The sequence below is a fragment of the Pteropus medius genome, unplaced genomic scaffold (genome assembly GCF_902729225.1).
Source record: "Pteropus medius unplaced genomic scaffold, Ma_sr-lr_union100, whole genome shotgun sequence".
Classification (NCBI taxonomy): Eukaryota; Metazoa; Chordata; class Mammalia; order Chiroptera; family Pteropodidae; genus Pteropus; species Pteropus medius.
In genome coordinates, this window is record NW_024344241.1 from 5,120,870 (window position 1) to 5,134,480 (window position 13,611).

A 13,611-nucleotide genomic window follows, 5' to 3' on the forward strand; every position below is an offset into this window, starting at 1 on the left:
TCGGGAATTCAACAGGGCATTCCAATCTTTTGCCTACTGCCTCAGAGGGGAAATGGGAGTTCTTAGACCCATCTTCAGGGCCTAGGTCACATTAATTCCTTTATTTGTGCCAATGTTTCCTTATAAGACCTGTTCCACCATCAAAAAAAAGCTTTTTAAATAGTTTCCCAAACTCCAAGGCAGGTCCCACTACTGCAACAGAATTCAGCCAAGACAAGGACTCTAAGGTTTTCGTTTTCCTTTTAGTGGAGTCATGCCTATAAGAGACTTGAATTTTAGAACAATCCTTCTCCCATCCCCACCCCTACTCCCACGGCTTTGGTCTTTTTCTCTCCCAGGCCTCTTCTTGACAAATGTGGGAGTGTGGCATTGCTGTAATCGCCCACTCATGACCACAATCTCTTTTTTGTTGATTTTGATCAGGTTCTTGGGCAGGGAGGAGTTATGAAGCAGACAGGCCACCATTCCAACAGGGACTCTACAAATGCTCCATGACTGACTCCAAAGAACAGCACAATTGCTCTTTTAAGTAGAGAATCAGCAGGCAGATTTGAGAAAAAAACAACTAGTGTACTTTGTCTTGAACACCCCGCATTAAGATAACTTTAGACAATAAATACCTTTTAACTATAATGGTTAAGATTTTTTCAAATTTTGATTACTCAATTCAAATATTCTCATTTATATATCACTAAATCAGTTACTATTTCCCTTACCTAGCATCAGCATAGAAGGTAACACAGTAAGCCCCTGTTCTTAAACCAGGGTACACATACATAGCAGGAGATGAAGAGATGTACGGAGACACTAACTCATGGCTCATCTTCCTGTAGCATCAATCTGACCCCCAAAGATTTATGGAGTAGAGTTAACTGGTAAGTGCTTTTAAAACATTTAATATCGAACCAGAAAATTTCACAAATGCTTTAGGATAATATGAGAATTCAAAAACAGGCCAGGCTTGCAATCCTCCCTCCCACTTCTATCTCCTTAAGAGGAAACTTGCTCCCGTCTGCTGTTAGAAACACTTCAGTAGAAACTTTGAAAAGCATACCATAAAAATACTTAATTTTGTCACATACCAAAACTTTTTTAAAACCATTTTTATGAACTCTTGGTATTTTGTTATTTTTTTTATTTTTTGATTACAGTTGACATTCAATATTATTTTGTATTAGTTTCAGATGTACATAGTAGGTAGACATATAATTTACAAAGTGATCTACTTGATTAGTCTAGTACCCACCAGCACCATATATAGTTAATACAACATTACTGACTGCCTTCTCTATGCTGTACTCTACATCTCCTGTGATTATTTTTTAACTACCAATCTGTATTTAATTCCTTCCACTTTTTCACCCAGCCCCCTTAACCCCCTCCCATCTGGCAACCAACAGTTCTCTGTATCTATGAGTCTGTTTGTTCTGTCTAATTTGTACTTTAGATTCCCCAAATAAGTGAGATCATATAGTATTTGTCTTTCTCTGCCTGACTTATTTACTTAGCACAATATCCTCTAGGTTCATCTAAGTTGTTGCAAATGGTAAGATTCCATTCTTTTTTATGGCCGAATAATATTCCATTGTATATACCACATCTTCTTTATCCAATTGTCTTCTGATGGGCACTTAGGTTGCTTTCATATCTTGGCTATTGTAAATAACACTTCAATGAACAAAACCCATTTTTGATAGCTCTTTTCAACATACATCTTTTCTTTTCATAAACATGATTTTCAGATGCTCTATGAGGCTCATGAGCCCCTATAATATGTGACCCAGAGGTGCAATCACCAGCTACTTTCTTCAGCTCATCTCAAGAACAAACTTATTAATGTCAATTCACTGCCTTTGGATGCTCCCTTTCCCTTACCAAATATCTGTTTCTAACATACTAAGGAAGCCAGTTAAATCCAAGCATATCATGCCTAAAATAAGGGTAAACAGTCTCCAAGAGAGATCCGGTACTGTTGAAAGTATACAGGGTATGACACCTTTTTCAAGCCAAGATGACTTTTTTTTTTTGTCTTTGTCCTAGTATGTTCTAAATAGCTAAAGCTTCCAAATAGGTTACATGCTAAAATAAGAAATGCTACTGTATCCAACTCTGTAATGCCCTGAAATCCTAAACAGTGAGCTACTGATGAAAAATTGGTACATTTTAACCAAAGAATTCATGATGTATTATCAACATTGTTGAGCATCATTAACAAATGCTAGGAAACTACCAACCTCCTGAAAACTTCACATGGCAGAGCCCATTATAAATGGAAATAAGGCAAAAAGTAAAGACATTTCCTATATCTATTATAGGGTGAACAGGGTGGGAACCCAGAATATTTAGAAGTAAACATACGAGTGTTGAAATTAAAAATTCAATGGATAAGCTAAATAGCAAATTAGACACAGCTCATTAGTGAACCAGAAGTTAGGTTCAAGGAATACCCAGAATGTGAACAAAACAAAAATGAAGAGATAGAAATGAGAGAGTAAGAGATAGGGGAGAGAATGAGAAGATCTAATAAATGATGACTTGGAATTTCAGAAGAGTATAGAAGAGCAGCAGTATTTGATAATAAAATGGCTAACAATTTTTTTTTAGAATTAATGAGGCACATAATCCACAAAAGCACAATGTATATCAAATGTATTAATAATTATGTCCGCACATGTAATAAAACTAGAGAACATCAAAGTCAAAGAGAGGATCTCAAAAGCAACCAGAAATAGAAGACAGACTGCCTGCAAAGTAACTACTACTAGACTAACAATAACCTCCTCAAGAATAATGGGGAAGCCAGAAAATAATGGAATAATATCTTCAAAATGCTGAAAGAAATAACCAATTAACTGGTTTTATTTTCAATCAATTCTATTTTTCAGAAATGAAGTCAAAATAAAGACATTTCATGATAATGAAAAAAAACTAGACTTTTCCATCCATAACCTTTCACTAAAGAAGTCTCTAAAGGATATACCTGACAAGGAAAAAAATCATTCCAGAAGTTCTGACATATGACTGGTAATCAAAGAAACTGGTAAAGACATAGATAAATCTAAACAAATATTGCCTACATGGAATAACTATATCCTATTTTGTGAGGTTTTATTCATGGAAATAAAGATTGAAAGATAATAGCATGTGAGTTTAGGGGTGGATCAGAGTTGAAGGATTCTAATTGTAGTATCAGAAGTGGGAGCTAAAATAATGATTAACTTTATACTTTATGTATGTGTAATTTCAAGAGCCACCTAAAGACTGAAAATTACATACAATGTCCAAACCCAATCGGTGAGGTTTTACTATGGCTTTACTGTAGGCTCTGACTGGAGCAGAGCTGAGTTTGCCAAAAATAATATCAAAGTAGTCAATGAAGGATAGTGAAAGTCAAGTCTAACTCAAGGGTGTCAAGAAAAATTCTAATACTTGTTTGAGGTCATAGATCCCTCTGAGAAACAGATGAAAGCTGTTGGTCCTCTCCCCAAGAAAGACCTTTCCCAGACTCCCCAGAGAAAATGAAACCCCAAAAGCCTTGGTCATCTTTTTAACATGAGAATTAAGTTTGTGTGGGAAACAGTAAAGATAGAAGTTCTCCCTATCCTAGAGTTGAAACCATGTAAGCAGATGAGGAATTAAATATAAAAGGAAACAGCACAGGGCATGATATTTGGGGGGGGAGGAACCTGGAGGTAAGGAGTCAAGTAGAGTCATTCCTATAATTCACTCTTTTATTAATGTGTGATTCAACCATTATGCAACTATTGCTAATATTTGAACTGTGGAAAATAATGACCAGAAAAAAATTCCTAGTTTTAAAGATTGTAAGCACCAATCTTACAATCTGGTAGATGAGTAAGCCGTACAATGAAGATAGAAAATAAAAATTATAACACCCTTAATTAATTACTGAGCATTTTTAATACTCTCTTCCTGAAATGACTCAGTTAATAACTGGCAATGGTCAAAGAACTTGCAAAAAGGGCCAGTCTAGTGCACCCAGAGCGTCTCTTCTGCAGAGACAGAGCCCAATCCCTTCCGACCTCAACTGGTAGCCTCAGTGTCAGAAATACAGACCAGAGGCTCCTAAATCTACCCACATTCCAGAAAGAAGCTTTTTGAAACATAGATTCCTGTCTCCACCTAAACGTTGAAAACTATGTTCTCGTGGTTTGACCAGAAGAATGTTTTTTAAAAGTATCCCAGACAATGCTGTTGCACCTGCAAACATACACAATATGAAAACTATTATTCCTTATTCACAAAAATTTAACCCATACTAGCTTTGTGCATCACAAACTGTGAATCGGAATGCTGCAAATAAAGTATTCCTTATATATCATGAAAATACATTTGATGGTTAAAACCATTATAGAGCATAAGGAAAAATTCAGTGATTCCTGGATACCACAGCAAGAACAGAAAAAAGACATTCTAGTACACAAGAATTGAAAGCAAATTCAAAGGAAAAGCACAGAAGATGCCTACACCGTTCAAGCAAATGAATAACATTAGGGGTTCGCCATTTAAGATAATGTGTTAATTTTCAAAATACACACACATTGGACTTCGTTTCCCCTCAATCAACTTCAAAAGTCAAATAACTCTCTTTTCCTTTGCTTATTTTGGTGATCGCGATCTTTTAAGAACCATCTCCACCACACACAACAGATGCTGGTTTATCTTGACCAATATCCATAGAAGATCTCCTGATCTTTGTGACTTCCATTTGAACTACACATGCAGATTTTATTTATAATTGTACTTTTGGTCAATGTACATAAAATTGTGGTGCAGAAGAGAAAAGAACAATCTCATCCTAAAGTAAGGAGATTCAAGACTTCTTTTTTCCCCAAATTCTGATTATCCTTTCAAACTAATAATCTTTAAGATACTTTTATAAGCCAGGGAGAATTTCATTCTTAAAAGCTTACTTCCATTTTTTATTGAAACATACAGGTGTTGGATAAATATTTTCTCAGAAGGCCAAGATTATATCACTGAGATCTTACTGAAATTTAAATTAACTATTATAGTACTTCAAGGGAAAAATCTTACATCCACTGAGGAAAAAGGAATTAAGATATACAAATAAGAAGAATGCATCTTCTATGTTATTACGACGTCTATTCTTTATTTGGTCCCATTATGGTAGTTATGTGACCACTAGATAAATTAAGGTCCTCTTGATCTCAATTTTCTTTCATGAAATACTCAATTTACTCGACCCTTTGAAATCCTAAATCTCAAAGAAAAACAAGTTTGGTTTCAGGGTTTACAAATTGGGTGGGTTTTTTTGTTTCCCCTGTAATTAAGAACAGAAGAAAATAAAGACGTTTCCTACAATAATGTCACCACTTAACACTTTTGTATAACATTAACTAAAAATTGCTTTTACACGGTAATGTCATTTAAGCTTCACAATTATTTGAAGTACTACTTATCATCATTCCCATTTTACTGCTGCAGTTCAGGACAGTTACTTAACAAGACACACAGCTAATTCCCTTCCTCATATTGAAGGCAAGAGTGGAACATAAAACTTCTGGCTCTAAATCTAGAACTAGGATTAGAGCATAAGGCCTTTAATTATTCCATACTCCACCTTCCATATGCCCCAACCTCAGCTCAGAACAGTAGATCATCTAAAGCGAAGGTCAGCAAATTAAGACATGGAGGCCAAATCCATCCCAGTGCCTGTTTTCGTAAAACCCATGGACTGAGAATGGTTTTTACATTTTTAAGTGATTGAAAAAAAAAAAAAGAATATTTCATGACATGTAAAAAAATTATATGAAATTAGAATTTTACTGTACATGAAGTTTTACTGGAACACAGTGATCATTCACTTAAGCTTATTGCTTATGGTTGCTTCTGCACTACAGCAGAGAGCTGAGTAGTTGCAACAAAGACTGCATGGCCTGCAAGGTCTAAATACTAATTATCTGGCCTAATTATGTAAATGTCTTTACATAGAGTTTGTGGACCTCTAATCTAAAAGATGCTTGTCTTTTTATGAAAGCTATTAAGTTCTTAGCATGGGTAAGTAAAATCTGTCTTCCCTAACCCTAGCTGCTGGAGAGGCAGGGGGTAAACCCAGTCTATCCTTCAACTGACAGTAATTCTTCCGATTTTGGAAGGCTAATGCTCCCCAACCCTGCCCCCTCCATCTTGTCTAGGCTCTGATGTCTTATTTTTCATTCACGAAGCATAATTATAACAACCATTTAAACATTTACTAAGGACCTATTACTATATAGCAGGCACCATCCTAAGTGTTGGAGATCTCTTTTAAGGTGAGAAAACAAAGGCTTAGCAAAGGCTTAACTTGCCCAAGTTCACATAGCTACTGCAGACCCTTTCTCTTACCATACCACATTATTTCAAAAAGTAAGACTTTGAACTTCCTCTTCTGTCATATATCCAATTGTGGAGTTTGAGGCCAAACAAAACTTCTTTTTTAATTTAGGCAGAACTGGACAAAACTAGGCAACTAATGTCCCATGACCTGACTACTAAAGTAACTTTGCACTCTCCCCAGCCTTGTCAAACAGCTTGTCTGTGTAGTGTTCATTTACAACTGCCTATCATTTCTGCATCACAAATAATACTGCCTTGATTAAAAAACACAATTCTGTATCTTTAGAAAACAAATCAGGCCTCAGGAAGGCATGCTAGATCAGTTTAAATACAATAATAACCATCACTTACTGAGTGTTCATCATGGAAATAATAGGGTATGCTTAACATATTTTTTTCATTTGAATTGCACAGTTCTATGAGATAAACATTGGTCCCAATTTTAAAGATGAGGAAACTGAGTCTTCAAGATTAATTTACCCAAGGTGACAGGATCAGAAATCAATAACTGTTTTCTGACTCCAAATCCAGGCTCTCAACCACTATGCAGTACTTTCAAATATCAACTTTCAATCATAACATAGTCAGAGTGTTACCTACAAGTAAAGGAGAACTTAGAAAACACCCTAAAAGATATACTTCAACTATACTCTTAATAACTTTTTTCAAAACTAAAACAAAACCCAGAATCAAAAGTTCAACTGTGCAGGTGCATCATTCCTTTGCAGTGTACTTATTTCTTTTCCAATAGGCAAGACCATTCTCATACCTCCCTTCCTCTCCCCATGGAACCTCCATAGAATGGGCATTCAATAAGCATGCTGAATGAACAGAAATTTTGTACAAAAGGTGACTTATAAATGAATTCTGCCGGGTAAGTAGTGAGTAGTGAGTAAAAGACACAGAAAAAGCAAAGAACTAAATTTAGTTCATTATATACTAGTCTTAAGTGTATTGTTTTCAGGATCATCTTTAAACACATAAGATACAACTTATGTATAAGGTGCAACTCTCACCCAAACACTAACTAATAATGTAATTATAAACAAACAAACAAAAAACAGTGACTACTCAAGCCTAAACTATCAAAGAATAATCTAAGGTAGAAACCAAAACCCCTCACACATCTTCATTTTGTGTACTCTCCCTATTGTATTTCTTGGGCTGGAAGACTTTCTGCATCTTAGCCTCTATTTCTGGGCGTTCCACACACACAACACTTACCTTCCTAGAAGAAAAGCTTCTTGGGAACAGGGATATTTTTTTCCCCTCTTGACATACCCAAATGATCCAAGATAGTATCTGAATACAGTAGGGCACTGCTACTGTGTAAAATGGTTGAATTGAATAGAATATTTTCAGTGCCAGCTAAGGTACACTGACCGCATACAATTTAAGGGGAGGCAACAACCTCGCCATTAATTCTACAGAAGGCATCTCTCCTCCTGAGAACTTTTGCAAACACTTCCTTTTAAAAAACACCAAAAAGTTGCTATCACTGTTGGCAATAGAGCTCCATTCTGTGCCAACAGCAATAATACATCCACAAGAGAAGACACCTCAGAGGGCTCACCTGGTACTTATTAAGGATTCGCTCACAAAGGCCAAGGGGCTCTACTTGTTACAGACGCTTACTTAAGTCCCTAAACACTCAGGTCCCTAAACACATCATAAAGGTGAATCCAGAGACTATCCAGAAGTCTTAAGTCTCTTATGAAGACATATTTATGAATATATGTGAAGCAGAAGAATCATTTATCCAAAACAACCGAAAGCCTTTCAAACTTCTGTACTCCCAGGAAGTCTACTTTGCAATACGTCAAAAAGTTACATCGAGGGATACAAAATATGTCTAAAGATCCAGACTGATAACTCCAAAACTTGAAGTTGAAGCTGGCAAAACCACTGCCCATAACTAAGAGTTCTGATTGTGCCCCTTCTTACTTGCAACGCTGCGGCGCAAATGAATGACGGTGTATCAGCGTTAAATTTAAATTTCCTGGCTCTGGCCACAATGCTAACCTAATTAAAGCATGTGGTCAATGTTCAGCATTTTCGGTGAGATATTTTGCATCGCTTTGGCTAGGAGCAGAGTCGAGAGACAGTGGCACTCTTCCTCTCGTCTCCCCCCACCCAAAAAAAGCCCAAGGCAAAACCCTCTCTAAAAGGCTCTATTAAAGGGACAGGAAAAACACCCCCGCACCGCCCACAGACCCCGCCAAGCGGTAACGGGGGCTTCACACCCATCACTGTCGCCAAGAACACTTTAGGCTCAGTCTAGGCAAGTCACTCGTGCAAGCGATACTTCCCCACTGCGGGGGAACCCCCGCTTCCCAAGAGCCCAACAACTCCAGGGAGCACCCCCGCCCGCCGGGCCCCCCGGCAGCGTGGCTCGGGATCCTCTCGCGCACATTTCCCGTCCAGCAAACTGCGGCCGCGAAGGGGGAGGGGGTGAGGCGGGCGCCCGCAGCAGAGCCCGGCCGTCGGGCCGGGGCAGGGCAGGGGCGGCGGGCGGGGGCAGACGGAGGGTCCAGGAGGGGGAGGGGAGGTACCTCGTACAGCTCCTCGGAAGCCATGGTGGGCAGCGGAGTTGCGGGCAGGCGGGAGGGGCAGGGTTGGGGTGAGGCGCCGTCGCCGCTGGGCGGCCGACACTTTGTTTCAGTTGGGTCCCTGCGTGGCCTGCGCTTCCTGCTCCCGCTCCCGGCGCCGGGAGCTCAGCACGGACGAGCCTCTCACACTCACTGCCAGTGCGGGCCGGCGGCCGTGGCGGGGTTGTGCGCAGGAGCAGCTGCGCAACGCGCCCTCCCGCGCCCCGCGCTCACTCCCCGGCGGGCCGGCTCGGGCTCGGGCTCATCGCGCCCCGCCGCGGGGCCGGGCCGGGCTGGGGCGGGCGCGGCGGCGGTGCACGGCAGCGCGGCTAGCTCCGTGGCTCCCCCTCTCCCGTGTAGTGCAAAAAGCTTCCTACTTGCGAAAAAAAAAAAAAAAGAAGAAGAAAAAAAAAAAAACCTGCCCTGGCCACTGAGCATGCCCAGTGCCGCCGCACGGGCCCCCGGAGCCGCACTCCGCCGCTCCGGGTTTTCCGGACGCCCGCACAGGAGAGGAGGGGAGGCCGGCGGGGCGGGGAGGGGCGGCGGAGGGGAGTAGTGAGCTCCGCTCGCGGCCGAGGAAGGCTGGCGGCCACAGGGAGCTAGCCAGCAGGAAGGGGCGTGGCGAGAAAGCTGTGGGCGGGGTCGTGGCGAGCCGTGGGCGGGGCCGCGAGGGCGGTGGGCGGGGCTCTGACTTCCCCTAGTCCCCTCGCGGAGATCCCACCCCTCTGTGGCGCCGCCCGCGGACTCGCCTCGACGTGGGTGCAGGTTCCTGGAGCCCGGTGCCCATTGGGGCAGGCATTCCCTAGCCCTAAGTTGAATAGGAGGCCGTGGGGACGAACCGGCCCGCGCCTGGAGCCCACCGCCCCGACGGCAGCGGCTGTGCAGACTTTCCTCCTAGAGAAAGCATTGCGCCCGGCGCGGTCGCCTGTCCCGGGCCAGGCCAGGCCAGCCCGCAGAAGGCTGGCGGCGTGGCCAGGTGGAACCCTCTGCCCTACCACGTGCCCACCTCCCCCGCGGCAGCCGCCAAGACCCGGAGCCCGGACCATGTGTCCCGCGGTGCGGCCCGGCGCGCTCCGGCAGGCTAGCTGGGCGGCAGGCCGAGGCCGGGGGCGGGAGCCGGGCGCAGGCGAGGGCGGCACGAGGGCGCGGCTGCCTCCACTCTGCCCACAGCTTCCCCCACGCCAGGCCTCCCTGTTCCTCTTGGAGCATCCACCTTCTCGGAAGGGGAGCTGGGAGGAAAGGCTGGAATCGACTCCTGGGAGGTCTGGGTTCTAATGGAACGAAGCTGTCACTGGTGGTTCTTAGGAGAAGCGGTGCGGAAAACTACCCAGCAGGCTCTCTCGGTCAGAACAACGATAGGCTGGTCCTTCCTCCACTTCACAGGGCAAATGGGCAAAGGGGAAGGCCAGCATGGCTAGCTTCCAAGGCACACCTGCCGGGAGACTGGACGTTTCCTTTCTTTTTCCGTGCGAAATGTGGAAGGGGCTTCCTGGCCTGACCCTCCCGAACAGCCAGCAACTTCAAACCTTCCTGCCGAACGCAGCGGAACTTCTCCACGGGGCACTACAGAGACATTTTTTTTCATTTTCTCTCCCACCCCTACACCTGGAAGCCACCGTCAAATCCTACTTTTCTCCCAATGCATCTTCTCCTGCCACCTGATTCCTGGTGCTCTACCTAGCTCTAGTTCCTAACCGACCTCCCAGTCACCAGGCTCCTCCCACAAGTTTTCTTCCTAAAACCCCATTCGATGGTGCCCGAAAATACAGTTTAACAAACCCACAGCTTTGCGCAGACCCCGTTGAGCTTCCTGCCCTCCCCACGCCCAAGAACGAGCCCGACGCTTGCTCTTAAGTCACTTCAAGTCGAATCGCTATTCTCTTTATGCTGATGCCTCTACCAGCAAATCCCTCTGCCTTGGCATGCCGCTTCCCTTTCAACCTTAAACTCCAGCTCCGACGTCACCTCGAAAGCATAGCCTTCTGATTTCCAGGGCAAAATTAGGAATCCCTCTCCAGTGGCTCTTGAAGCACTCAGGCGTGCTCCATTGCAGCACTTATCTTAGTGTATTTTAACTTTTATCCACTCCTCTCTCACTGCCATTTCAAGACTATGACCTTCTCCCAAGTCTCATCTTCAATTTGACACTCCAGCCCCTGGCACCGTCCTCTACATACAAAATAAATTTTTGCTCAATAATTTGGAATTCTAGTGCCCATAATAAAGCCCGATACGCACACATCCAATTCCCATTACTAAATGCTTTAACAACAGAATCACACGTTAAAGTCCCCACCTCCTTTGACAAGGCTCTCAAGTTGTCTCTTTGACAGCCAAGCCAAATCTCACTCCTTTCTCCAAATTTTTGTGCCTCTTTCCTCTCACTTAACAATTTCATTATTTGCTGCATTTGATTATTGTCTCTCTAGGCACACAAATTCATTAATGTATGTTGTAAGCTCCTTGAAGGCAAGGACTAGGACTTTATCCGAGAAGTCTCAAAGCAATCAGCACACACTACTCAAAAAAAGTGCTCAGATACTTGCAAGAAATGGTTAAAAATCCCGCAAGCACAGTAAAATATAAAGAAAAAAGAGATCTTCAATATAAAATGAACGCATCTCACTTATAAACCTATATACAATGATAGATAAATATAAATATAAAAAAACATTTCTTTTTCTCATGGCCATCATAAACACAGAATTTAAGTATTCACAAGTTGCTCCACCATGTGCTTAAGGAATTGTAATGTTAAGTATATCATCTCTAAAGTCTCCAATACTACCACTGTTAATGAGAGAAGGGAAGAAAAAACAAGACAGAAAGATATCCACAATAACCATACCGATTAAGCTAGTACATTAGAGATATATGCAGTCACAGAGTAAGGCGACTTTCCTCATTGAGGGGAAAAAAAGGGTGGGGGGGCAGGATTACAGTGTAAAAAATTAACTCCAAAAAGTCAATTTACATGGATCTTTAATTCTGATGATCTGGCTTATCTATGATGATATAATTATCCATTGACATTAAGAGTATCCACTGGGTAGAGGTCACCTCCATAACAAAGTAGGAGTAAGCCATTCTCCTAAACTCAGCTCCAGCTACCTCTCTCCTTTCACAAATAGTTGGTTTCCATCTTAATCCAGAACACTGGCAGAGGAGACTGGTACTAAGGTACCCTACTAGTAACTGAGATATTGAGCAAGTCTTCAATTGTCCACTTTGTTCCTCTCATCTGCTTTCCCACTGATCTGTTGAATGCTGTTTTGCTTATGTTTATGTTTTATCTCATTAGTTCAATTTGTCTTACTTTTAAACAAATTGTGCTTCCTTCCCTCATTTTTTAATATAAATAACATTTTATCAGTGCTCATAATAGAAGTAAATATGTCTAAGATTATTTAATGGCTTAGAATTTATATCACCTTTTATGAAATAGTGAAGTTCTGCAGTAGTTACCATGACCACATGTGTGGGTGCTGTGAAAGTACTTTCTCAGTAAATTGAGAATAAAAGTAAAGTCACATCCCCTAAACTCATCGAAAAAGATATTTGCATTGTACCAAAACTACAGGCAACACAATAGTACTAGTAAAATATATAAATCTTAAAGATTATGGAAGTGAACAAGTGAGAGAACATACACATGCAATTAAAATACTACACATGTACCAGCAATAAGCTTCAACTCTTACCTGAGGTGAGCCACTGGTGGAAACCAACCGAAATCAGTTTTCAAATTTATCCGAACAATCAGTAATTGACATTCAGTACCACTCAAGATTAGACTCTTCAAATCGGAGTCAAAGCGGTTTCCCTCTCGTAGAACAATGACTAATATCTTAAATTAGAGGTTCTCCTCTTTTCCCATTCAATAGCCCAACTGGTGACTTCTTCCATTCCCCCAACAATCTGCATTTCATCTACATTTGAATTCCAAGGCAAAAGAGAAGAGATGGGGGATGGGACTGGAAAGACAAAAGAAGCCAAGATCTTGTAGTAACTACTACTCTCAGAGCCAAAGGCATTTTGAGGTTGGATGACTGTGGAAAAGCTTCCCTTCACCAATTTTGTACCCCAAAAGCATAACTTATTTTGGCTACCTCTTCCAAAACATAAGAAAATGTCAAGCCCGAGAAGCAGAAGAAAGAAACATAGTTATAAGATGAATTCAGATGCTAGGGCCTTTCCTGAACATGGAGCCAACCAGTTTTTCCTTATCTGAAAGCTTAAATTTCATACCAGTGCCACCCCCGTCCCCCGCCCCTTTTTCCCCAGACAATCAATAACCTCTGATTCCTGGTTTCAGCTGCTGCTTCCTTCCATGGCCAAATAGTCAATTTCCCCATTTCCACTGGCAACCTCTCCTTACCTGCATCCATCTTGGTCCCAACTATTCTCTCTTTTGTACAGAAGCTAGTACCTAATCCAGCTGCCACACTACTATTTCCTGGCCAAATGCCACCACTTATTCAATCTCTTTGCCCTAGTGATATCTGCACATTTGATTTCACCAATTTCCTCTTAGGCTAAGGTTTCGCCATTAACCAAACCTCATCTATATCAAGGGTAATTTTCTCTCTAACTAGATTTAGAGTTTAACTGCAGTTCTTTTTTTCTATATAGTTAATCGTGACTCTTCCAAAAGAATCCTTGT

The 13,611-nt window shown here is 41.9% G+C and overlaps 1 protein-coding gene across 3 annotated transcripts in view; it reads right to left on the reverse strand.

Moving 5' to 3' along the window:
* CDYL (chromodomain Y like) overlaps positions 1-9,331 on the reverse strand; it is a 163,894-nt gene extending 154,563 nt beyond the window's left edge. For 2 of the 3 annotated variants that reach the window (XM_039869422.1, XM_039869421.1), the window contains exon 1: positions 8,913-9,331. Coding sequence is in view for 2 of the 3 variants with exons in the window: in XM_039869421.1 (XP_039725355.1) it covers positions 8,913-8,936 (24 nt within the window). In the remaining variant the exon portion in view is untranslated. The remainder of the gene's footprint in view (positions 1-8,912) is intronic. The other variant, XM_039869420.1, reaches the window with a different exon arrangement.
* Positions 9,332-13,611: the final 4,280 nt, after the last annotated feature.